Here is a 27398-nt window from a genome sequence, read left to right on the forward strand (position 1 = left end):
GCATCGCTCCAGATCTCAGTCTGACAGATTATTGTGTTTTTGTGAAAACAGAAAATATTGAGGCTGCTTTGTATTTGTTGAGTTCAGATCATAATTAACTCTGTCAGAGCCAAAGGTTAGAGACAATATATAAAGACAATATATCATTTATAGTGTATAATATACTGCAGTATATCTGCCTCACAGATCCAATATGAGACCTGCTCTACAGACTGAAATACACAGAGAGAGAAGGAGAGAGAGAGAGACAGAGAGAGAGAGAGACCTTTCTGTCTTCAGCCAGGCAATCAATAAATCAGTTCTCTTTGTTTTTATGAAAGATTTTGTGTGTGTGAGAGAGCGAGAGAGAGAGAAAGAGAGAGAGAGAGACAGAGAGAGAGACCTTTCTTTCTTCAGTCAGGCAATCAATAAATCAGTTCTCTTTGTTTTTATGAAAGATATGGTGTGTGTGTGTGTGTGTGTGTGTGTGTGGGAGAGAGAGAGAGCGAGAGAGAGAGAAAGAGAGTTCCCTCTTTGGGTCTGGAACAGACCTGATGCTTGCCAGCTCACACACACACACACACTCTCTCTCTCTCTCTCTCTGTCTCTCTCTCACTCTACACACACACACACACACACACACACACACTCCACAGGCTCCGCCCCCTCTGGTCAGGTAGATAAACAGCCTCACTGACTGTTCTCTCTGTCAGTCTGGTAGAAAACAGTTTCCTCTGCATGAAGCTCTGCAGACTTCAGACAGCAGAACTCAGTCAGTGAAAGTCAGTCAGTGTTTCCTGGTCTCTGCTGGTCCCAGGTCAGCTCCAGTCATGGTCCAGGGGTGAGTGACGCTTTGATCTGCAGATTCTGATTTCATCTAATTGGTAAACATTGAAATTTGACATTGGAGATGCGTCGACTGTGTTACAGATTGTAGGAGTTTCCCGTACAGCACTTTGTAACTTAAAAAAAAAAAAAAGAATAATGTGATTTCTTTTTATTGATATGTAGAGGAATTTTTCACCAGTTTTATTGTTGGTTATTTATTATTATTAAGGCTGAAATGCGTTTTTACAAATTGATAAATGACAATAATAATAATTATAATATTGTAACTTATTTGTATTCATTTTTAGAGGCACTTTTCATCATTATTCCGTTCCTAATTTTTATCTTATTTTTACTATTATTATCAAGTGGGTTTTATTCTCCATCTTATTTTACATTAATTATGGCATTCTATCCCTGTTTTTATGCTCATTCTATGTCTATTTTCATGTGAAGATGCATTCTATTCTCATCTTTATCTTATTTTCGCTATTATTATCAAGTTTTATGTGAAGCACTTGGTGCATGTCATTTCTTTGTTGTAAAGCACTTTGAGCTGCAATTCTTGTATGAAAGGTGCTATACAAATAAAGTTTATTATTATTATTATTATCATCATTATTACTATTATTATTTTTAAGGCTGACAAGTGTTTTTACAAATTAATTAAAATAAATAATATTATATACATTCATGCCATCTCCCTCACAGACACCCATACATGATGATACATCATTATAGAAAGAGTTAATAGAAAACTTACAGAAAAAAAATAATTTAAAAAGACAGAATCTGCTGTCTGGACGTGTTTCTCTAAAGAGCCTTTAAACTTTATAGACGTATTTCTCTATTTTTGTTTTTAAAGCCTTTTAATAAAAGTCTTTGTAAACTCTCTTTTATGTAGTTAAGTGCTATATAATTATTATTTTTTTATTATTATGATTATTATGAGTGTGTGTGTGGCCCAATGGGAATTGAACCGCCGACTCTTGGTTATTCCTGGGTTTATTTGTCTTCCTCCACACTCTGCTTCACTCTGTGTTTAAAATGGGAACTCAGTCAGGAGTTTGAAGAGGATTAAATCTGTTTGTGTGACTGTTTCCTAAAATAGTCGTCAGTGTTTCCAAGCTGTTCAACTGCAGGTTTACTGTGGAGTTTTGTCTGCTGTTTTAGACGTGAAGAAATGGAGGGAAAACTCCTTTCAGCCGTGACTCTTTGACTCCAGATCCTGATGAAATGTTTGCAGGGTCAAGAAATCAATTTCACTTAAAAACCGAGGTGATAGCAGTGATGTGTTTGGGTGTAACAGCAAGTTGGAGGACTGTTCAGCATTGGAGAACGTTGAAAACAAATTATTTACACCATATACATTATGATAATGATAATGATTCAACACAAATCTGTTGATGCTGCCCATTCATCTGATCTGTCCAGGTATCGATTGACAGTTTAGTGTATGATGTCATTCACTGATCCGGCACAGGACTGACTGACCTGAGTTTGATCTGTAGACAGGATTTAGTTTTCTTCATTCATCCAGGAAACTTGACTGAAAGCTGCACTAAGCACGATTTCTCAGTAAAAATCCATCCAGTTGAGTTCTGGACACATGTTGAGTTTTGGACACATCTTAAGTTTTGGACATGTTGAGTTTGGACATGTTGAGTTTTGGACATGTTGAGTTTTGGACATGTTGAGTTTTGGACACATGTTGAGTTTTGGACACATGTTGAGTTTTGGACATGTTGAGTTTTGGACACATGTTGAGTTTTGGACACATGTTGGGTTCTGGACATGTTGAGGTTTGGACACATGTTGAGTTTTGGACACATGTTGGGTTCTGGACATGTTGAGGTTTGGACACATGTTGAGTTTTGGACACATGGTGAGTTTTGGACACATGTTGAGTTTTGGACATGTTGAGTTTTGGACACATGTTGGGTTTTGGACACATGTTGAGTTTTGGACATGTTGGGTTTTGGACACATGTTGAGTTTTGGACATGTTGAATTTTCGCCACGTTGAGTTTTGGACACATGTTGAGTTTTGGACACATCTTAAGTTTTGGACACATCTTAAGTTTTGGACATGTTGAATTTTGGACACGTTGAGTTTTGGACACATGTTGGGTTTTGGACACATGTTGAGTTTTGGACATGTTGAATTTTGGACATGTTGGGTTTTGGACACATGTTGAGTTTTGGACATGTTGAATTTTCGCCACGTTGAGTTTTGGACACATGTTGAGTTTTGGACACATCTTAAGTTTTGGACACATCTTAAGTTTTGGACATGTTGAATTTTGGACACGTTGGGTTTTGGACACATCTTAAGTTTTGGACATGTTGAGTTTTGGACACATCTTAAGTTTTGGACATGTTGAGTTTTGGACACATCTTAAGTTTTGGACATGTTGAATTTGGCAGTGCCTTCATATCCATGGCATCCTGATGTTGAAGGTCAGCAGCTAGCTAACTACCTAACCTAGATAGCTATAGGCTGCTATGGCTAGTTTGAACTTTGAAAGTTCAAAGTTCACTAATACTAAATTCACTAAGTTCCATCCATACTAAGTTATCTAGCTAAGCTAGATAACTTAGTATGGATAGATTGTATTGTTTCAGTTAGCAGCAGAGTGCTAGGCTTCATAATATTTGCTTCCTCCTCTCTTACCTCTTGTCTTTTTCACTGAGCTTCAGTCTAATGTTACTTAGCCAGAAAAACTGTGGTTCTTTAGCTCCGCCCATGAGGTTTAACTCAACCAATCAGATTATTTCTGCCTCAGAGAAATGTTTGTTGATCTAAAACTACAGTTTGCTGCAGTCGTATCTATTTCTTCTGTAGTCTCATCTCCAGATATCATGCAGATCGTGTCACTTTGCTTGTTGAAGGAGCTTTAAAGAAAGAAAAAGAGAGAGCAGGCTCCAGCAGGCTGGAGGCTGCAGCTGAAGTCTGCCAGCGACAGGAAGTCCTGGGCTGGCATTTCCTGTGGATGCGGTCACGACTTCCTGTCCTCCGGCTCGGTTCAGGACCCAGCAGGCTTTGTGCTTTCCAAGAGCCAAAATCTGTTTTTTTTCTTATTTCTTAGTGCTGGGCTGCGGTCCAAGGAAGGAAAGAAAGCCAGTCTTCCTTTCCTGCTGCCGCTCCCTGCCGGGGTTTGTTCTGTTTCAGCACTGAGAGCAAAATTATGATATAACAGCATTACAATTACTTTACTCTCCAAGTGCAATAAATAAGCAAGAATTCCTCTTGGTGCAGAGGTGTGAGCAGGTCAACTTGAGGCACAAGTCTCAAGTCAAGTCTCAAGTCTAAATGTAGATTACCAAGTCAAGTCCATGTCATTAATGTCAAGTCTCAAGTCTAAATGTAGAACAGCAAGTCAAGTCAGAACAAATCAAGAGTCCAGTATCAATTTAATATCTTAAAGAAAACTAAATATCTAGGACTTTTCAATGCAATATGGTTTTAATAGGATAAAAACATGGTAAGAGCATCATGAGTTTGATTTTTATAATCAGTTTCAACTTCAATAAATTCAATCATTCCATACAAATTCAGAAAACAGAATTTAAATTCTGTTTCCTTAGAGCTGGGTGACATTCTAATTCAGAACTGGAGTTCACCATGCATTCCCAGTTCAGTTCAGTTCCTGGCTCTAACCCCGCTTGCTGTCCAGGCAAGCAGACAGATGTATTAATACTGTTGGATTCCTGGTTATTGGAGATTATAATGTCTTTTTTACTCGCCTCATCTGCCCTTCTCAGGTGAAATACCAGCAGTTCTGTTCTGTCCGGTTACGTAAGCCCGCCGCTCGTGTTACAGAACCAGAGACAGAGACCCAGGCAGCGGTTCGCTTCCCCCAAACTGTAGCTGAACTTTTCTGTCTGTTGAGGAGAAAAGACTCTTTCTGAAGCCTGAATCACAGATTAGCTCTTCACAAAAAACTCACTTTACCTCTCTCCAGTGAAGTTTTCAGTTGTTGGAAGACGTTTCGTGACACCGGTGAACTCCAGAGCTCCGCAACAGAAGAGTGATACTCTTTCACTGTCCAGGGATTCAAACCTGTGACCTTCCAGCCACAAGCCTCTTTCCTCTGCTCCAACAGTCTCACAGGATTTTGTGAATTTGCACGAACTCTGAGATGCTGATTTCATGTTGTGGACACGAGGGTTGAAACGCTTTGATGTCCCTGATCTCAAGTGAAAGTGGGACATTTTTAAGGTCACAATAGAAATTAAAAATGACTTTTTCACCTTGTTTTCTAATTTTCCATGTCATAATATATACCTATTTCACAATAATTGCCATTAAATTTGTGTTTTCTCGTATTTTTATACCAAAATCCCATTCCTTTTCCTTCCTGGAAAACAGAGTATCTTTAATGGTGACCTCATCCTGCACCAGGAGGCGTGAATAAAAAAAAAAACGAAAATTAACTCGTTATCATGGGAAAATGGCATAAATAATCTGTATGAATACATGTCCTCAATGGGCTTCTGTAGAAAGCTGATGCACAGAAGCCAACCTCTCCATCAGCAGGTGAGGAAGAACAGGGACGGGGTTTCTTGGCTTCGACGAGACGGATTAAAAAAAGCGCTTATGTAAGCCAGCCTGCCACAGACTGTTATGTAATCCAGTATTGTGTTTTCTGCCTGGAGGAGCCGAGGTGAAGAGCTGCAGCTTCAGTAAAACACACCGTCCATTTCTCTCTCACCTTTATTGATCCAGGATCAGTTTGTCTGCTGAACTCCAACCTGCTTCACTTTCACACTAAGCTGCAGAATACAGACAGTCTGCTGCTTTAAATCTCTAAGGAACTCATTTTGGCATTTATTTTAATTTTTCTTTTCTTCTTTTTATTCATTTTATCTTACTTATTTTCCATGTAATGTGCTATTTCTTCTATTTTATGTGATGCATTCTGTTTTTTGATATGTGTTACAAGTCTGTAAGAGACTTGACTTGTAAAGTCAACTTTTCTCAAATTAGTCTCAAATACTGAGGCACCAAGTCCCAGGTCTAAATATAGATTACCAAGTCAGTCCAAGTCATTAAAGTCAAGTCTCAAGTCTAAATGTAGAACAGCAAGTCAAGTCAGAACAAATCAAGAGTCCAGTATCAATTTAATATCTTAAAGAAAACTAAATATCTAGGACTTTTCAATGCAATAAAAGTCCTATGGACATTTTACCTCTGCAATATGGAGCAATTGACTTGATGGATGATTTTGCAGTGTGAAACAGTCACATCATACACTTCAAAAAACCATCTTAACGAGTCATCTAGTCTCATCTTCAGCCTTCAGATCTTCTTCTTGTTAAACCAAGAGAAACATTCTGCAGTGAGGAGAGATAACTCCACTTGTCTCCACTGCAGCTTCACTTGTTTCAGGAGTTTTCTAGAACAGAGTGTCAGTCTGTTGAAAGCAGTCAGAATAAGGCAGATCACTGCACTGCTGTCAAGAAAATGACTCTTGATTCTACTGAATTCTTCAAACAAGTTGATTTGCATTGGAAACGAGAGAAATGATCTAACAACACTGGCAGATTTTTTCACTTAATATAAGAAAATTCAGATTTTGGGACTCAATAAAAGACTAAATGACTTTGCAGTGTAATATAACCTCAGGCTGTAGATTTGGTGCTGCAACCCACAACCTGCTGCGTAACGTTTTAACTCATTTGAATAGTAATCAGGTCTGATTTGACTGTTGGCAGGTCAGAACAGTCAGACTCTCCACATAATAACAGACAGTGTTGGAGCTCTTCCCTCTGATAAGGAAGCTGTTTGCATGAACTCTGCCTGCAGTCAAATCCGCCTCATCACATTCAAATGATATGAAACGACTGTCATATCTCTGCTCTGCTCATTCCCAGCAGTTCACCGCCCAAACGCCCCACACACACACACACACGCACACACACACACACACACACGCACGCACACGCACACACGCACACACACACACACGCACACACACACACACGCACACACACACACACACACGCACACACACACACACACAGAAAGCTGGAAAACTGCTTTTAATAAGTCATGAACAGAAAGAGGAGCGAGATAATTTCACTCGTTTCCAAAGCAGCTTCACTTTCAAGAATTTTTATGACAATATCTGACACTCGATTCCAGAAAATTCTTGAAATAAGTTGATTTTGCATTGGAAACAAGTGGAATTATTTTAACTTCATTAAGGCTGGGTATTGGCAAGGACCTCACGATACGATCGCATCACGATACATTGCGATACGATACATATTGCGAAACATTGCAATACTAATTTACTGAAAATTTTAAAATAGAGCTGAAAATACAACTTGCTGTGTACCACCTGGGTAGTCAAATATGTACATCACATTATTATATTGATAACTCAGCGGTCAAATTGAGTCAAAACTATTTAATTCAAAGGGATTTGAGGGAAATTTAAGGACATTTTAAATCCGTTTAAATCAGAATCAGAATCAGAATAAAGTTTATTGCCAAGTAAGTTTTCACAGTACAAGGAATTTGCTTTGGCATGGAGGTGCATACAATAAACATAAAAATAATAAAATAAAATAAAATAAAAATAATAATAATACAATTAAAAATATAATAAAAAATATAATAAGAAATAAGAAATAAAAATATGTACAAATATATATGTGCAATATAACAATATAACTGTTTTTTAAATCAATACAAGGGGCTGGAAAATCAATACAGTGTCATGGAAAAAAATATTGCAATACTCAGCTGTATCGATTTTTTGGCACAGCCCTAATATTTTAACTTAATTGTGTTTCACTTTAAAGAAAATGTTAGCATCAGCCTTGTTTTCTAGAACGAATCGTCAGTCTGTCGGTGTGTCCCTGGTTCATAGTTAACTGTCGTGTGTTTTTTCGTGTGTCCTCGTGTCTCCAGGTCCCTCGTGCCGGACGGGATGACGGCGGCCCGGTACCGGCCCGCCTGGGACTTGACCCTTGACCCCCTGCTGTCCTGTAAGCTGTGCCTCGGAGAGTTTCCCCCGGAGCAGATGACCACCCTCAGCCAGTGCCAGTGCATCTTCTGCACTCTGGTCAGTAGACAGAAGGATATCAGATGTTTCAGCACACAAATGGATTTAAAGTCGCAATGTGCAACTTATCGCCCGCTTTCTTAAAATTGTCTTTTCAATAATGTTGGGACGTTTTGGAGTAGGGCTGAACAATTAATCTAAATTTTATTGAAATTGTAATATGGCCGACTGCAATTTTCAAATCGCAGGAGTTGCAATATTTGTTAAAGGTGAAATGTGTCAAAATATATTAATATTTTAAAGTAAATATTGTGGTGCTGCAGAGATGTCCTGGCCTACACATCATATTCTACAGACTGAAGAAAACATCTTTGTTTGGTACAGATCCCCACAAAAATCACACCATAATCATTTTAATACGTTTTTCAATGAAAATGAGAATAACGATGTAAAAATTATCATTCCCTCTAATATCGCAAATCATATCGCAATTTCAATATCAGTCAAAATAATCGCAATTAGATAATTTTTCAAAAACGTTCAGCCCTATTTTGGAGCGTAAAGAACGAGCTAAACATACCAGAGACTTATTTTGAAACCAAATAAAATCCCATCATGCAGCATCAGGACCAACGTTCCCTCTCAGCTGATCACTTGGTGACTGAAACATATGATGATTAATAATATTCAGTCGGAACAGTCAGAAGGTTTGGAAGTTTCAGTGATGAATGATTCAGTGGATTGAGGCTGAAACATTCGGAGGCGGAGGAGACAGAAAGTTGCTTCTTAACATTGCTGCCAGTGGAGAACTGATCTATAACCTGCAGGAGAGCGTCAGCCATGTTGGAGGAACAGCTTGTTTGTGACCCGGATGTTGGTCCTGTGTTTCTGACCTCAGTTTAATTTCCCCTGCAGTGCCTGAAGCAGTATGTGGAGCTGCTGATCAGAGACGGGCTGGAGCCCAGCGTCAGCTGCCCCGACTCCGCCTGTCCCAGACAGGGACGCCTGCAGGAGGACGAGGTCCGCACTGCACCACTAAACTATCACCGTCACATGAAAAAATAAACTTGATTTTAACATTGAGTCAGGCTTGTATTCAGTCTGAATCAGATTTTTAGTGAATTTTGCTTGTTTCAGTAACTTTTTACCAAAACAAAAGACATTCGCTTGAGTGGAGTGAGCTGGTCTATTTCAATATATTGCATTGCAGATATATAATATATATTACAATGAAATAATTAAAGACCCGTGTTTGATTTTAAATTCAGAAAGTGCAAGACAGAGTAATCTTTGGCTTAATTTTCCCAGTTAAAACTGTTTTCATCAAGACTTAAACCCAGTTCTAAACTGATGAGCAAGCCGAGGTTTTGGTGTTTATTTAAAATATCACAAACCTGCATTTTCAATATTCATTCACGCCAGAAAGCTGGAGAATTTAGTTTTTTAATGGAACGGGCCTTTTCACTAACAAACATCATATTATGACTGATTATTACGTCGTTATTACTTTTTTCAGCAGCTGCTGACCAACACACTGCACAACATTTTATTAAATATAATTTAGTATTGAGTCTTCAAATCTTTTTTTTGTGAAAAAATCTGCCAGTAGGGGAGAAAATTCCACTTGTTTCCAGTGCAAATCTTTTTTCAGTGACAATATATTAATACTTGTGAATTTTTCACTTTAATGCTTTAATGAAAATAATATGACTATAATATGATAATGACTGAAGCCCCCCCCCCCCCCCCCCCCCCCCCACAGATTGGATGCATGGTTGCAGCAGAAAGCCTGCAGAGATACAAGAGGCTGCAGTTTGAGAGAGGTGAGATCAGCACTGAGCTTGTGTTTATTTTCACATTTTCATACACATTCATATTCATGCACAACATATTTTATGTTTTTCAGTCGTTCAGTTCTCTGGTGCATATTATTATATATTTACAGATGTTTATGCATTGTTTAAATATGTAATAAAGTATTTAGTGCTTGGCTGTACAGAGACAAAAAAGATCCTGTGGTTTATGAGAGCTAAAGAGACACAGTGCTGAACTTTCCTCCTCCTCCTCCTCCTCCTCTTATTCCTCCTTCTCTTCCTCCTCCTCCTCCTCCTCCTCCTTCTCCTCCTCCTCCTCCTCTTCCTCCTCCTCCTCTTCCTCCTCCACCTCCTCTCTTCCTCCTCCTCCTCCTCTTCCTCCTCCCCCTCCTCCTCCTCCTCCTCCTCCCCCTCTTCCTCCTCCTTCTCTTCCTCCTCCATCTCTTCCTCCTCCCCCTCCTCCTTCTCCTCCTCCTCTTCCTCCTCCTCCCCCTCCTCCTCCTCCTCCCCCTCCTCCTCCTCCTCTTCCTCCTCCCCCCCTCCTCCTCCCCCTCCTCCTCCTCCTCCCCCTCCTCCTCCTCCTCTTCCTCCTCTTCCTCCTCCTCCCCCTCTTCCTCCTCCTTCTCTTCCTCCTCCATCTCTTCCTCCTCCCCCTCCTCCTTCTCCTCCTCCTCTTCCTCCTCCTCCCCCTCCTCCTCCTCCTCCCCCTCCTCCTCCTCCTCTTCCTCCTCTTCCTCCTCCCCCCCCTCTTCCTCCTCCCCCTCCTCCTCCTCCTCAGAGGTTCTGCTGGACCCCTGTAGGACCTGGTGTCCCTCCTCCTCCTGCCAGGCGGTGTGTCGGCTCCCGGAGGCCGACCCCCCGGGCTCCCAGCCGGCCCGCTGCCCGCTCTGCAGGCTGGACTTCTGCTCGCTCTGCCGGGCCGCCTGGCACCCGGGCCGCGCCTGCCAGGACCGGGACCGGGACCGGGTCCGGGACCGGGACCCGGAGCGCCCGCCGGGGAACAGGTAGGACCGGACCGGGACACAAAACACTGGGAGACGAGTGAAGGGACTGAAGTTACAATTCTGCAGAAATGAGAAATGAGGAGCTTCCAGGGAGTTTAGTTTGGATTAGGCCTGGGCCATATGGATGAAATCAATATTATGATAATCATAAGGATTTTTCTCGATATCAATATATATCACGATATGGTTCATGCAAAATCATGTTAAATAATCAAATGAATGTTCATCTCATTGAACCGAATGGTGATGTTAGGTGTGATGTCAAACAAAACAAAACAAAATATTCAAATAATATTCCTACCATACCTCATTTTATCAGAGTTTTTAAGTAAAATTTGCTTGTCATCATCAATTCAGACAGCAGGAATGTGTCACGATATTAAAATATCTTCATATCATCACGATATCATTGCACTGAAAGACGATAAACAATAATATTGAATTATCGCCCAGCCATAGTTTGGATCCAGACTCATCAAGCTCAGATGGTTATTAGCATCACAGATATATGATACTTGGTGTTGCCAAACTATTCATTGATATTCATGAGAATTAATATAAAATGTACACAAGTGAAAGCAAGTTTATACATGCTAACAATATTTACAGATGTAGTTTAGCAGAACAAAATGAATCGAAATTCAAAACAAAACCTTTCAGGGATTACAGGAAGTTTTTTCAGCAGTTTTCTGTCCGACTGAATATTGAATATCAGAATATTCAATATTCATCTTTGTTACTTGCAGTCTGCAAATTGTGACGTAAATACACAAAAAAATGCAAGATTAGTAAGATATGTAGTTATAACACAATTTACATTATTTACTTTTTTGAAAGCCCTTGATTTGATCATAAAATCATAATATCTCTCTCCCTCTCTCTCTCTCTCTCCCCCTCCCCCTCTCTCTCCCTCTCTCTCTCTCTCTCTCTCTCCCCCTCCCCCCCCTCTCTCTCCCTCTCTCTCTCCCCCTCCCCCCCCTCTCTCCCTCTCTCCCTCTCTCCCCCCCTCCTCTCTCTCTCTCCCTCTCTCTCTCACTCTCTCTCTCTCTCCCTCCCCCCCTCCTCTCTCTCTCTCTCTCTCTCTCTCTCTCTCTCTCAGTGAAGCGTCTGTCATCAAGCGTTGTCCTAAGTGTCAGGTTTTCATCCAGAGGGATGAAGGCTGCGCTCAGATGATGTGCAAGAACTGCAAACACGCTTTCTGCTGGTTCTGCCTGGAGTCTCTGGACGTGAGTCTGAGTCTGCCTCCTCTCCTGCTTCCTTTCCTTCTCTCCTCCCTCCTCACCTCCTTTCTGCTGGTTCTGCCTGGAGTCTCTGGACGTGAGTCTGAGTCTGCCTCCTCTCCTGCCACCTCTCCTGCTTCCTTTCCTTCTCTCCTCCCTCCTCACCTCCTTTCTGCTGGTTCTGCCTGGAGTCTCTGGACGTGAGTCTGAGTCTGCCTCCTCTCCTGCCTCCTTTCCTTCTCTCCTCCCTCCTCACCTCCTTTCTGCTGGTTCTGCCTGGAGTCTCTGGACGTGAGTCTGAGTCTGCCTCCTCTCCTGCCACCTCTCCTGCTTCCTTTCCTTCTCTCCTCCCTCCTCACCTCCTTTCTGCTGGTTCTGCCTGGAGTCTCTGGACGTGAGTCTGAGTCTGCCTCCTCTCCTGCCTCCTTTCCTTCTCTCCTCCCTCCTCACCTCCTTTCTGCTGGTTCTGCCTGGAGTCCTCTGGACGTGAGTCTGAGTCTGCCTCCTCTCCTGCCTCCTTTCCTTCTCTCCTCCCTCCTCACCTCCTTTCTGCTGGTTCTGCCTGGAGTCTCTGGACGTGAGTCTGAGTCTGCCTCCTCTCCTGCCTCCTTTCCTTCTCTCCTCCCTCCTCACCTCCTTTCTGCTGGTTCTGCCTGGAGTCTCTGGACGTGAGTCTGAGTCTGCCTCCTCTCCTGCTTCCTTTCCTTCTCTCCTCCCTCCTCACCTCCTTTCTGCTGGTTCTGCCTGGAGTCTCTGGACGTGAGTCTGAGTCTGCCTCCTCTCCTGCTTCCTTTCCTTCTCTCCTCCCTCCTCACCTCCTTTCTGCTGGTCCTGCCTGGAGTCTCTGGACGTGAGTCTGAGTCTGCCTCCTCTCCTGCTTCCTTTCCTTCTCTCCTCCCTCCTCACCTCCTTTCTGCTGGTTCTGCCTGGAGTCTCTGGACGTGAGTCTGAGTCTGCCTCCTCTCCTGCTTCCTTTCCTTCTCTCCTCCCTCCTCACCTCCTTTCTGCTGGTCCTGCCTGGAGTCTCTGGACGTGAGTCTGAGTCTGCCTCCTCTCCTGCTTCCTTTCCTTCTCTCCTGCTTCCTCACCTCCTTCTTCCCTTTGTTCTTTTCCTCTTTTCTCTTCTCCTTATCTTGCCTCCTGCCCCCCTTCCTATCTTACCTCCTTACCTCCCTCTCCTCCTCCCTCATCGTCTTCCTCCTCTCCTCCTCCTTCTCTTCCTTCCTCTTCTGCTTTCTCTCCTCCTTCCTGTCCTACCTCTTCCCTCCTCCCTCTCCTACCTCTCTTATGCCCCCTTTTCTTCCTCCCCTCCTCTCCTGTTTCCTCTCTTACCTCCTCTGTCCTTCCTCGCCTCCTTCCTCTCCTCCTCCGCTGTCCTCTCTTCCTTCCGCTCTCTCTTCTTCCTCTCCTGATTCCTCCTCTCCTTCCTCCTCTCCATTCCTCAACTCCTTCCTCTCTTACCTTCCTCCCCCCTGTCTCTCCTCCTCCCTACTCTTTCCTTTCCTCCTTCATCTCTTACTTCCTTTCTCCTTCCTCTCCTGTCTCACCACCTTCTTCTCCTTCCTCCCTCACCTCCTTCTTCCTCTCCTGTTTCCTCTGTTACCTCTTCTCCTTCCTCATCTCCTTCCTTTCCTCCTTCCTCTGAATTGAGTCAGGCCTCTTGGTTTTCTGAACATCTCTCCTCTCCTCTCTCCTCCTCTCCTCTCCCCTCCTCCTCTCTTCTCCTCTCTCCTCTTCCTCCACTCCTCCTCATCTCCTCTCCTCCTCCTCTCTTCTCCTCTCTCCTCCTCCTCCTCCCCTCCTCCTCTCCTCTCCCCTCTTCCTCTCCTCTCCCCCTCTCCTCTCTTCTCCTCTCCTCTTCCCTCCTCCTCTCCTCTCCTCCTCATCTCCTCTCCTCCTCTCCTCTTCCTCTCCTCTCCTCCTCCTCCTCCTCCTCCTCCTCCTCCTCCTCCTCCTCCTCTTCTCCTCTCCTCTCCTCCTCCTCTCCTCTTCCTCTCCCTCCTCTCCTCCTCTCCTCTCCTCCTCCTCTCCTCTTCCTCTCCCTCCTCTCCTCCTCCTCTCCTCTTCCTCTCCTCCTCCTCCTCCTCCTCCTCCTCCTCCTCCTCCTCTTCCTCTCCTCTCATCTCTCTCTCTCTCTCCTCAGGATGATTTCCTCCTCATCCATTATGATAAAGGTCCCTGCAGGAACAAGTTGGGTCACTCCAGAGCCTCGGTCATCTGGCACCGGACTCAGGTACCGACAATTCAATTCAATTTATTTATTTTTATTTATTTATTTTTCATTTATATTATTGTCATCTGACCCCCCAAACAGGCAAAGGAAAAGGGACATACCGTATATTAAATAGCAGTGTAAAAGGACACAATAAATCGAATGAAATAAATACCCTGAGCAGCAATATCTCTTATAAATTATAAAAATGCAATAAAAATACAATATACTGATGAACCAGAAACTCAAGTCTCAAGTTTCTGATTTGAAAAAAAAAAGCCGGTCTATTTCAGGTTCTACTTCAGGTTTTTCTGAGTGAGAGGAGAAAGTCACCAAAGAAACCTGCAGGAAGGATTCATATTTTCATAGGATTCATATTTCATGTTCGTGTCAAATATGCATCGTCCCGTCCGCCCGGTTTCCTCTGCAGTCAGCACTTAAAAATCCATTTAACCGTCCTGTCAAGCTGGAGTCAGTGAGGTCAGAGAGTTTGACGCTGAGATCAAACCTGCAGCTGGTTCTTCTTCTTCTTCTTTGGTTTGAACCAGAGAGGAAAAGATGACAGTTTGTGTGGAATGATTGAATTTATTGAAGTTGAAACTGATTATAGAAATCAAACTCATGATGCTCTTACCAAGTTTTTATCCTATTAAAACCATATTGCATTGAAAAGTCCTAGATATTTAGTTTTCTTTAAGATATTAAATTGATACTGGACTCTTGATTTGTTCTGACTTGCTTGACTAGACTTGAGACTTGACATTAATGACATGGTCTTGATTTGGTAATCTACATTTAGACTTGGGACCTGCCTTGAGACTTGTGCCTCAAGACTTGATACTTGACTTGAGACCATGCAGCCTTACAGTTGTGAGCAGCATGACTGAGTCTCTGCTGCCTCCTGCTGGATCTGTACTGAACCGTCTCTCAGGAGCACAGAATACAAAATATGAACTGTTTTAGTCATTTAACTGGTGTGTGTGTGTGTGTGTGTGTGTGTGTGTGTGTGTGTGTGTATGTGTGTGTGTGTGTGTGTGTGTGTGTGTGTGTGTGTTTGTCCTGCAGGTCGTTGGGATCTTCGCAGGCTTCGGTCTGCTCCTCCTCGTCGCCTCGCCCCTCCTCCTCCTCGCCACGCCCTTCGTCCTCTGCTGCAAGTGTAAGTGCAGCAAACGGGACGACGACCCGCTGCCCACCTAGCGACCGTAACCCACGGCAACGGCGACTTGTCGTCAGCGTCACGCCGCGGCATGTCGCCCGGGGGCATTTTGACTTTTTGGGTCCATCTCCTCTTCTCCATGTTTGAATGGCGTTTGAAACCCGGCGGCGCCCGCCTGGCCGAGTCTTGATGGGAAAGCGCAGGGCGTGGCGTCGTCCCGGCAACGACCTCTGGTGTCGGACTGTGACGCCCGGGGTCGAGGCGGGTCGGGACGGACTGGAGGTCGAAGCTGAGGAACAAAACAAAGCTCCAGCAGAGGAATTCAGACAGAAAACGTCTCGTCAGACAGAGTCCCTCTGAAAACATCTCCATCTTAACAAATCATTTAATGTAGTATTGACTTAAAATCTTATTTTTCCAAACAAGTGAAAAAAATTCTGCCAATAAGGTGAGATCATTTCACTTCTCCAGTGCAACTCAACTGGTTTCTTGAATCTTCTTGATCCCAGCACAGTGACCTGAATTGACAACTGTCTTGTTTTCAATATCGACACTTTCTTCTGGAAAATTCCTGAAACAAGTGAAGCTGCATTGGAAACAAGTGGAGTTAGTTTTAGTTTTAATTAAGTTTTAGTTCTACAAACATTTCTCAGAGGCAGAGCTGCTCTGGAGGCAGAAACAATCTGATTGGTCGAGTTAAACCTCAGGGGGCGGAGCCAAAGAACCACAGCTTTCCGGAGCTCAAGTTAGCTAACTGGCAACTCAACGACAAAGAAGAAACTCTGGTCAAATATATAAAAATATAAATGATAATGATTTCTTTTTCATTCATTCATACTCATGGCATCATGATGTCATCAGGTCAGCAGCTAGCTAACTAGCTAACCTAGATAACGCAGTATGGTAGATTGTATTTTTTTCAGTTAGCAGCAGAGCGCTAGGCTTCATAACATTAGCTTCCTCCTCTCTTACCTCTTTTTCACTGAGCTTCAGTCTGATGTTACTCAGCCAGAAAAACTGCTTCTCTTTGGCTCCGCCCACTGAGGTTTAACTCAACCAATCAGATTATTTCTTCCAGAGCAACGCTGAACTAAAACTACAATCTTCACCACTGGCTGAATTTTTCACTTGTTTTAAGAAAAGTACGATTTTAAAACTTCTCGATTAAATGTCTTGTTGAGATCGGTATGTGAGTGTTTAACACTGCAGAGCGATCCTGATCTTTGTCTTTTTCACCTGAGCAGCTGATAGCCGCTGCCTGTTGAAGCTCTCACTGGTTAACGCTCAGATGTAGCCGACGCTAAAGCTGCAGCAGGCAACTTCGCACGTTTGCAGCCCAAAATGGCGGCGAGACGTAAATGTTTGAATTTTGAGGACTTCATCACATCCAGACTCCTCCTGACTTCAGCTTCCTTCCAGCCGGAGCTGCTGCAGCCTGATTTGAAACAGCCAAGGTGCCAAAAAATGCCTTTGTGATTCTTTAAAATGTGTCTCATAACATGTAAATATACTGTATCATATATTTTGCAGCTCTTTTATGATGTACAGTTAACGCTAAGAGTTCTGTTCTGCAAAACCTGACAGACTGGTTCAGTTATTCTCTCTTGTCTCCAGACTCATCAAGATTATTTCAGGATTTTTTTAGTCAAATCATCTCACTGCTCTGGCAGATAATTTTACCGCTTTCAACAAATGAGACTTTTTTCCAGGAGAATGTAACTTGTTTCAGGACATTTTCTTGGTAAAAGTGAAATTGTCTTGGAGAAAGTTTCTTGTTTCCAGATTTTCTTCATTGTTTTATGATGATTTCTTGAAAGAAGAAGTCATATTGGCATGAATCAAGTGAAATTTACTGAAACCAGCAGATTATCTGCCAGAGCAGAGAGAGAATTTGACTAAAAATATCATGAAAGAAGCTGATAGGTCTGGAGACAAGAGAACATCACTGGACAGATTGTTGTTTTTTTTGCAGTGTATCCATTTGGACAAAAAAAAAAAAAACAGAAATCAGTACCTAAAGTTCATAATTTAGTATCTTGGAAATCTAGATGATCCAGACTGTAAACGTTTTTGTCATTTTGTCAACTTGGGTTTCCTTCTCTCCTTTAAAATGCATCATCATCTGGTTCAGTTTGGTTTAATCAATCATTTTTAGTTAGTTAAGAGTTGGAGTCACTCTCAAATGTTGTAAAATGTCATTTTGGCACAAAACTCTTCAATTAGAAATCTGTTGACATACGCTGCAAAAAAGGCTTATTTTTTTGCAGAAACCAAGCATAGCCAAATTGACCCGTTAACCACCTGAAGACTTCTGCCGTTTGTTTCTTTTGTTTTTATTGAAACTTTTGTGTTGAGATTTGAATTTTCACTCTGAAGCGAATCAGTATAAACTGAGTCAGCAGTAAAACTGTTCATGTTGTTCAGTTCGGTTCTGTTCAGCTGTTCACACGATGTACATCTGTGATTTCACTGGTGGGAAAAAGAAAGCAAATTCTGTTCACACACTTGTGGTTTGTCTGGTTTTTAATGCTTTATATTATTCAACTTTATTTACACTGAGGTTAAAACTTTTTGTGGGAAGATCTGGTCAGGAAAGCATTACTGCAGACCAGAGGTGGGACTCGAGTCACATGACTTGGACTCGAGTCAGTCACATTTTTAATTGCTTGAGACTTGACTTGAATATTTCACTCAGTATCAGCAGCTGCAGCTTCAGTGAAGCGTTGGAACAGCAGATACAGAATGTGGATGAGACACTGAAGTTCAGTCTGGAAAACATGTTTTTTCTAACTTTGAAGCTACATAAGGGGAAATTTAAGGGGAAAGTCAGAGTGCGAGGGGTTAAATGGACGTTTCTCAGGTCTTGAACAGGTGTTTCATGTCACAGTTTTCAGCAGACAGAAACCAAACCAGCCAGCAGCAACAAACCTCTGATTCAAACGCACTCACCCAAGGCAGGAGGGGGGGGGGGGGGGGGGTAACATCTGGTGTGTTCGGTCTGAGCCGGGCACACCGGGCACAGGGGGAGGGGGTGGGGGGTTGGTGGAGGGAGGGGGGGGCGCCAGCATCTGGCCCTGCGGCCCCAGAGCGCACCTCACCTCGCCTCGCCTCGCCTCGCCTGGTCTGGTCTGGTCTGGTCTGGTGTGGTCTGGTGTGGCGTGACGGATGACGCTCAGCGCCAAACCAGCCGACCTGCAGCCATCTGGAGCGAGGCGACGCCGCTCCGCTGCCCCCTACTGGAGACTGGAACAACAAGGAGCGTGACCTTTGACCTCCAGGCTGTGGTCATCATAAGGCAGACTATCACCAATAGAGGCAAAAATCTGCAGAAAAGCATGAATTATACTGTCAGTCTACATACAGACAGTAGATATATGTATACAGTATATATAGTATATCTCCAGTGCATAAAAAGGGGGAACTTTGACCTCCAGTTGATGATAATCACAAGGCAAACAACCAACAATATGAACAAAAATGTAAAGATTAAACTAAAAAATGCATTCATTTATTCTCTTTACACACTTAGTCCAATTCAGGGTCATGGGTAAATTAAATTTCAAAAAATTGTTAATACATTTTAAAGACAAAAAACCAACACTATGGAAAAAATGAAACATAACAAAAACTAAATCAACGAAATTAGATTCAAATGAAAAAAAAAAAAATATATATATATATATATTTGGAGAAAAATGTTAATTCATGTTTTTTTTGCCTTGAAAGTCCACAGGTTTTACATTAGTTTGGTGCTACTTACTGTGATGTAGATGATGTAGCCTAAAATATGATTAAACTCTATTCTGCATCAGAAAGGTGGATAAAAAGAGTTTAGGTGAGTTTAAACTCCAGACGGAGCATCAGGTTTCTGCTTCATCAGTGTGATACAGCTTCAATATTCAGTCTCATCAGTGGGTTTTATACTACATGATGGTGAGACTGTCACAGCCACAAGATGGCCTCCCAACTCCAGATGCACCCTTCAGTCTTCCTGACTTTCTGTCTGTGTGTTGTTGTTCTTCTAACCTAAAGGTACAACATCATACCCTTCTTTCTGACAGTAGTCAGTTGTACACTGTGGTACCTTTCTGTGCCCCAGTGAGAAAAGGTAGAATGATCTTTGCCTTCTTTAAATGGTGCAACAGTTTGTACTTTCTTGTCAAAAAAGGTACAAATACTCTGTTGTACCTTTATGTCCCGGTCCAGTGTCAAAAGGTACAAGATTACACCTATTTCTGACGGTGGTGATGAGTTGTACCTCTTGTACCTGTTTGTACATTGTACAGCACCAATAAAACAATCTTTATCTTCTTTAAAAGGTACAACAGTCTTTACCTTCAAAAGTCAAAAAGGTACCGGCCTGCCGCTGACCCTTTACGCCCCTCCCCAGTGTCAAAAGGTACAAGCTTACACCTTTATTTCTAACAGTGGTGGTGACCTGCGTACCGCTCTACCTTTTGGCACTGGGGCGGAATGAAAAGGTACAACAGAGTACCTGAACCTTTTAGTCAAGAAGGTGCAGACTGTTGGACCTTTTATAGAAAGTAAAGACTCTTGTACCTTTTGTCACTCAGGTGGTACAATGTTCACAAAAGGAACAACAATGTACCTTTTGGTTCAATGGTGTACCTTTACCACAGGGACCAAAAGATACAACATCATACCTTTATTTTGGTAGAAGGTGAGCTGTACAGCATGGTACTTTTTTGTGCTCCAGTGAGAAAAGGTACCACAGTCGTTACCTTCTTTAAATGGCACAACAGTTCGTACCTTCTTGTCAAAAATGTACCTTTACGCATTTTCCGAGGTTCAAAAGGTACAACATTACACCTTTATTTCTGAGAGTGGTGATGAGTTGTATGTTTTTGTACATTATACAGCACCAGTGACCAAAAGTAGTACAATCTTTACCTTCTTTAAAAAGGTACAACAGTCTTTAACAGGTTCCGACACAACGTTGACAACGTTACACCTTTATTTCTTTATATCTTTCGTCACTGGGGCGGTACAAAAAGGTACAACAGAGTACCTGAACCTTTTAGACTAGAAGGTAGAGACTGTTGTACCTTTTGTCACTGGACACTGGTACAATGTTCAAAAAGGTACAACAATGTACCTTTGGGTTCAATGGTGTTCCTTTACCACAGGGACCAAAAGGTACAACATCATAACCTTATTTCTGACGGTGCCAGTTGTACACTGTGGTACTTTTGTGCCCCAGTGACAAAAGGTAGAACGATCTTTACCTTCTTTAAATGGTACAATGGTTCATAATTTCTTGTCAAAAAGGTACAGGTACACTGTTGTCCATTTACACTTCCCCCCCAGTGTCAAAAGGTACAACATTACACCTTTATTTCTGACAGTGGTGATGAGTTGTACCTTTTTGTACATTGCAAAGCACCAGTGACCAAAAGCAGAACGAACTGCATTTTCTTTAAAAAGGTACAACACCTTCTTGTCAAAAAGGTACCGGCCCACCGTTGTCCCTTTACGCCCCTCTCCGGTGTCAAAAGGTACCACGTTACACCTTTATTTCTGACAGTGGCGGTGAGCTGCGGCCCCTGGCGGCTCCGGCTGGCACGCCGGCTGTTGGGGCGCCAGCCACATGTGCGAGGGGGGAGAAACAAAGTGAGCAGGGATCAAAGCGAGGGCATTTTATCTCCACTACAGAGCCACATCGCTGCATTTAGTATTCTGCCAATCTGTTGAAACCGGCCTGGGGGGGGGGGGGGGGGGGGGCAGGCGGAGCACCGGGGATGGGGGGTGGGTGGGGGGGGGGGTGCGGCTGGGGATTAGGGAACAAATGGCTGCAACAGAACGACGGCACAACAGCAACGTTTTGTTAAGCGAGCGAAGGGTTTCTGAAGCTCAGATCTGTGGAGTTTGACAACTTTTATGTTTTAGACTGACGCTCTTATTACAGCGAGGTCAACAGAGGAATAAGCTTCAGTTTTACATGCAAACAATAGGAAGGAGGGCAAGGGTCGGAGGTCACAGCACCCAGACATTTGCTGCTTTAAGGTGCTGGTGGGAAGGTGTGACATCCAGGACTTTCATGTCGGCTGCTAAACAGCGTTGCTTTCACATGCGTTTTTGTGCCAGTTAGGCTCAGCTGGGTCAGTTAGGTCGGCCTGTTCTGTCTGAGCAGCTCTGCTCTGCTGCTGCTGCCTGAGCCTCAGCTGCAGTTCAGTAGGGATGGGAAGATATATCGAAATTCAATATATCTCAATACAAAATGTGACAATCTGTATCGTGGGTCAGAAAAATTAATGGGGATATTAGCTCCATTTTATTCTGCTGTAGTAATCACAAATGAGACTTGAGAGCTTGACCATCACAGTTTCACAAGTCTGCCTGTCCATCCGTCTGTCTGTCTGTCTGTCCGTCTGTCTCTCTGTCTGTCTCTCTGTCTCTCCGTCTGTCTCTCTCTCTCTCTCTCTCTCTCTCTCTGTCTCTCTGTCTCTCTGTCTGTCTGTCTGTCTGTCTGTCCGTCTCTCTGTCTGTCTGTCTGTCTGTCTGTCTGTCTGTCTGTCCGTCTCTCTGTCTGTCTGTCTGTCTGTCTGTCTGTCTGTCCGTCTCTCTGTCTCTCTGTCTGTCTGTCTGTCTGTCTGTCCGTCTCTCTGTCTCTCTGTCTGTCTGTCTGTCTGTCTGTCTGTCTGTCTCTCTGTCTGTCTGTCCCTCTGCCTCGGAGCCCGTCTCCTGGCCCATCGGCACGGTGGCAGGTGTCGCTCCTCCTGTCAGAGCCGAGCCTGGACTCTGAGGTGTGACTCCTCCTGACTCCTCCTGACTCCTCCTGACTCCTCCTGACTCCTTCTAAAACTGTGTTTTTCTTTTCTGATGATGTGTCTCTTTAAAACTAGATATTATTTATATGCCGACATATTTCAGATGACTTGTCAGCTGCCAGGTGAGTATTTAATAAACTTAAACTAACTCCTCCCAACCTTCCTCCCCTAGCCTCCCCTATCTTCCTCCCAGCTTCTCCAGCCCCCCCCCCCCCAGAGCCACCTCCTAACCCCCCCTCACTGCGGTCGGCCCCCATGGCAGATGGCTCCACGCTGAGGACTCCTCTCTTACCCATAATTACCCGGGCCGGCTCCAGATGGAGGCAGCGGCCTCACCGGTCCTGCTCATCTGCTGCTGCTGCTGCTGTTCCCACGGCAACCCCGCCTCCAACCTGCCCCCCCCCCCGATCCCCATCCCCAGCGCTGGGAGGTTCACTTCAACCGGTTACTGAATGCAATTCATTTTTACAACCTCATAATGATTACGACAAACCAGTGAAGATTAGTCCGACCCGAACATGATCAGCACAACACAGATATGACTAGAAGAACTAGGGAGGAAGAGGAGGAACATGATGAAGAGGAAGAAGAGGAGGAGGAAGAGGAGGAATAGGGAGAGGTGAATGCACAAAAACTCAAATTATTTATATAACAATAACTTACAAAGTCTTACAACTTTAAATGTGATGTGGTTTTTCTCTATCATTTTAATTATTTGTCGTTGATTTATAAAGCACTTTGTGACAAAACTGTCTTGTTTAAACTGCTTCATACAAATACATTTGACTCCACAGTGTGTGTGTGTGTGTGTGTGTGTGTGTGTGTGGAGTCCACACACACACACACAATATAAAAGTACAATAACATATGATTCAGTACACACCAGTGAAAACAAATGAGTTCAACTCCTTTGTAGAGCTGACACAAATGCTAATGACATAAATCATAAATGTTATATAACAGTAAGTGGTATCAAACTGATGTAAATTATATGAGGATAGGATTTTATTTAGGAAAATGTGCATAAATTAATGCTTTTCTGAAAATAGAACTGATTTTTTTCTCTTGTTTTTTTTGCCTTATATAATTCACTGGAAGTCGGTTTCCTCTCTGTGCTCCATCACCGGCTGCAGCCAAATGTTGTAAACTACAGAAAATGAATCGTTTTTTTTATTAGCTTTTAGTTTTTTACAACACATCTTCACCAAAACACTGTCTGTCCATCTGCACGGCCTCTATAAACCTGCTCATGTATGCATACAAGCCGTAGATTCACTTCATATTCTCATCTTTTCTCATCTGTTATACACTGTAAATGCAAATGCTCATTTATTTCCATACCGCATATATTTTAGATTCTTTGCATATTTCCATAGAACATATTTTCCATCTGTTTGTGGTTTCTGGTTAACTCTCCTTCCATACATGCTGTAGTTCATGTATTTCTACTCACTGTAATACTTTCTACTGTTGTAATAGTCAGTTGCATTATGTTGTTAACACTTTACATTAAGTGTTCTTTAACTAATGTTAACTAATGCATTTACTAACATGAATTAAACATGAATAACAATAACAAAGATTTGTTAATTCATTAATTAATGTTGTTATACATGTTTGTTAATGTTGTTATTCATGTTAAATCCAAGTTAGTTATACATGTTTGTTAATGTTAACTAATGTGTTTAGTAACATGAATTGAGCATGAACAGTGACATGTTCATATTCATATTAAATTCATATTAAATGCACATTAATGTTAATTATTTAATGTGAAGTGTCATATATACTATATGTTGTATTATTTGCTGCTGCAGTGACCCAGTTTCCCCACAGGATCAATAAAGTTTAATCTGATCTGAAGTCTGATCTGAACGCTGCCTCTTCCACCTCACATCGCATATTTGTCTTTAGTCAAAAATGTGAAATATAAAGCCTTTATATAGACTTTATATTTTTATGTTTTTAATTTTCTGTTGGATTGCTCTGGATGTCCTGGATTTCCACCTCGCTCGTATGAAACATGAAAGAGTTTTGTTTTTTGTGTCCAGCTGCCTCGGCTCTGATTGTGGCCCGGTGCCGCTGTGGCAAGAACAGATGGGGACTCAGGGGACACACACACACACACACACACACACACACACACACACACACACACACACACACACACACGTCTCATCTCCAAAGCAGCGTCTGCTGCTGTGGAGATTCACGCAAACACACGGATGGATGGACTGAATACATGGAGAACACACAGCTACACACACAATGACAGGTTTCTCTTCTCTAATGACACACACACACACACCTACACACACACACACACACACACACACACACTCACACAGACTAACACAGATACACATACATAAAACACATCCTATATCACTACTAATCAGTCAGTATTTGAAGAGAGTTTTTATCAGTGCAATAAATGATAATCAGAATCAGTGACATTTCCCTCTGTCTGTCTGCCTGCTCCTCTCTCTCCCTCTCTCTCTCTCTCTCTCTCTCTCTCTCTCTGTCTCTAACTCAGTGATGTCTGTTCTGAACTATGGAGCCTGGGAGTGGCCATCGGGAGAAAAATAATTTATGCCGTGGCCACGATTTACTGTAACGCGCACGATATGCAATTCAAGCTCTCGATTTATTATATTAAGATATAATTCGATTCAAGACAATTCGCACAAATTGCCAAAACGTGCCTCTAAACAGTGACATGTTGCTCTGATATATAATCCATGCGCTCTTCAGCAGCTTATAAAGAGTCAGTCACATATTGGTGATCATGTTTAAATGTGGCCTGTCCTGGGTGTGTTGCAGCACCTGATTGTGTTTACATGGCCTGAAGGTTAAGTGGATAAATATGTTCAATATTTGGGGGATTTGCCTATTCAGTGTAAACAGACAATGGATATTAACATACCAAATCCTTACTAGGCCTATCTGCAATACCTAAAAGCTTCCTTTTAAGTTGCATTTTTTCCTAAACTGCACAGTTTAATGAAATCGAGGGAAGAGTTGTATCTCGTTACAGTAAATCATGGACTCATATAACTTTTTTTCTCTCCGTTGGCTCCCGGGCTCCGTACTGAACAGCCGGTGTCTGGTCGCTCTTTCCTGGGAAAAATCAACCGTCCCAAAAAAATTGCGTTTTGAAACGGTTCAAAACTTTTGCGACATTGCCGTGTTGAAACAGCACTTCAAGGCGGGTTATCAAAGAGGCCAAGTCACATGATTTCAGCAAATGAAGCTTCGTTATAGTGATGTTGAGCCGATTCTTTTCAACGGCTCTTTGGTCTGAACGAAGGGAACCGAGTCGTACTTGGTGAGCCGTTTTTTTTATCGTTGTGCCCAAATTTCACCGCCTGCCCTAAACCCATTTAACCTGACGCACCAGATGGTCTCGCGTGAACGTGATCTCATGAATCCTGCTGCCTCGCAAGGTACAAATCCACTTTGCTTTACGTGAACAGTGAGAAGCAGCCAGTCACAAGAGGCAGACGTGTTTGGAAAAAAAAATGAGTCAAACTCAAACGCAGCAGCATTTGGATGCTCTTCAGCAATTAAAGCTCAACTCAAATCAAAAAATATAATTTACAGCAGGGTCAACAATCTTCACCGCCACTTAAAAACACGACATCACACGGTGCGAGAGGCCGAGGAGAAACGACAACGCTCCATAATGATGATGATGATGACCAAGATAACTGACCAAGATAATGACTAAAATCTGTTTTGCACAAAAGTTCATTTATACTTGTTTTTTTATTGTGCCAATAAAAAGTTTTCTAATATTAAGTGTTGCATGAATTGCATTCAAGGCAAGGCAACTTTATTTACATAACTCATTTCATACAGAGGGTAAATTCAAAGTAGTAAATTCACTGACAAAGCAGAGGGAGATGGCGTCACCTTGTGTGAAGTTTACACTGCAGATCACTGACATTCAGTCTGGCAATACGAGTCATTTAGAATCAGAATCAGAATCAGAATCAGAATCAGGTTTATTGCCAAGTAAGTTTTCACAGTACAAGGAATTTGCCTTGGTATGAAGGTGCATACAATAAACATAAAAATTGAGAAAAATAATAAAATAAAATAATACAAATAATAATAATAAAAATAAAAAGATAATAAAAAATATAATAAAAATATAATAAGAAATAAAAAATATATAAATAGTGCTGCTAAAGCTAGTCCACACATGTGAAATGAAAATATATTGGTGGGATGTCGAAGTTTACGGAAGCCGAGAACGGCCGTGCTTACAATAATTTTTTTAATGCCGTTATCTCGAGATCACGAGATAATCAACCTGTTATCACAAGAAAACAAAATGTCGTTTCCTGCTATTACTTATAATGTTCATCAGAGATCAGGAGCCATGCCAGCATGCAGAGATGGTGTCTGGACAGCTGTAGCAGCTGATTTAAGATGAAAATCGTAACTGCAGCAAACAAAACTTCACATTTATGCCTCGACTTCCTGTTCAGTTCTGAATCCTCCTGACAGTCATGACAGTGATCTGAAGGCTGAAATCAGCTGTGATCAAATGACCCAGACACTCTTTTGAGTTCTCCATATTATCCCGTGATCTCGAGAAAACAAAAGTCGTTTTCTCGTGATAAATTAACTTGTTATCTCGAGATAACGAGATAATTAACTCGTGATCTCGACATAACGGCATTAAAAAAAATAATTGCAAGCACGGCCGTTCTCGGCTTCCGTACTAAGTTTGAATCTGATCCAAATCTTTCCCTATCCTTATCCTAGTGATTATTTCACAGATAAACCTAGTAAGCCCCGCCCCCTAAAAAAAAAGAGAAAAAAGAACGAACGGCTCTTGTAAAGGAGTGGAGCCATAAGACCCGGCTCCCTTCACAGAGCCGCTTCCCGTCACCACTTTGTTACGTCGAGTCGTTTCAAAACGTGTCGACTCTTTGGTGATCGGACGCTTTGGGGGTCGGCCGCCAAACAGCTGCTGAGCGGAGGGGAGGAGCTGCTGAGCGGAGGGGAGGAGCTGCTGAGTGGAGCGGGAGGAGCTGCGTTCAGGAGCGGGAGGAGCTGCTGAGCGGAGGGGAGGAGCTGCGTTCAGGAGCAGGAGGAGCTGCTGAGTGGGAGGAGCTGCTGAGCGGAGCAGGAGGAGCTGCGTTCAGGAGCAGGAGGAGCTGCGTTCAGGAGCAGGAGGAGCTGCGTTCAGGAGCGCAGCCTGACAACAAGCTTCAGAGGAGGAAGGAAGAAAACAGAAACAGCTGGATGCTGGTTCAGATCATGAAGACTCTGATGTCACTTACTGCAGGTTTAGGATTCTGTGAAAGCTGGTGGGTGCAAGGGCTGATGGGAGATGTGGTGGTGTGTGTGTGTGTGTGTGTGTGTGTG

At 42.8% G+C, this 27398-nt stretch overlaps 1 protein-coding gene across 1 annotated transcript; it reads left to right on the forward strand.

The window, feature by feature from the left end:
- The first annotated feature begins 709 nt into the window (after window positions 1-709).
- LOC139652617 (E3 ubiquitin-protein ligase RNF144A-like) lies at window positions 710-17709 on the forward strand. Its single transcript, XM_071529739.1, has 8 exons — window positions 710-820; window positions 7729-7882; window positions 8738-8842; window positions 9585-9645; window positions 10415-10582; window positions 11670-11866; window positions 14004-14093; window positions 15138-17709. Exons 1-8 carry the CDS (start codon window positions 810-812, stop codon window positions 15267-15269), a joined length of 918 nt encoding a protein of 305 aa, XP_071385840.1. The 5' UTR covers window positions 710-809; the 3' UTR covers window positions 15270-17709.
- The last annotated feature ends 9689 nt before the right edge of the window (window positions 17710-27398 follow it).

This window comes from Centroberyx affinis, unplaced genomic scaffold, assembly GCF_046629955.1.
Source record: "Centroberyx affinis isolate AG114_WGS23_722 - 3 ecotype Tasmania unplaced genomic scaffold, CSIRO-AGI_Caff_v1 ptg001838l_1, whole genome shotgun sequence".
Lineage (NCBI taxonomy): Eukaryota > Metazoa > Chordata > Actinopteri > Beryciformes > Berycidae > Centroberyx > Centroberyx affinis.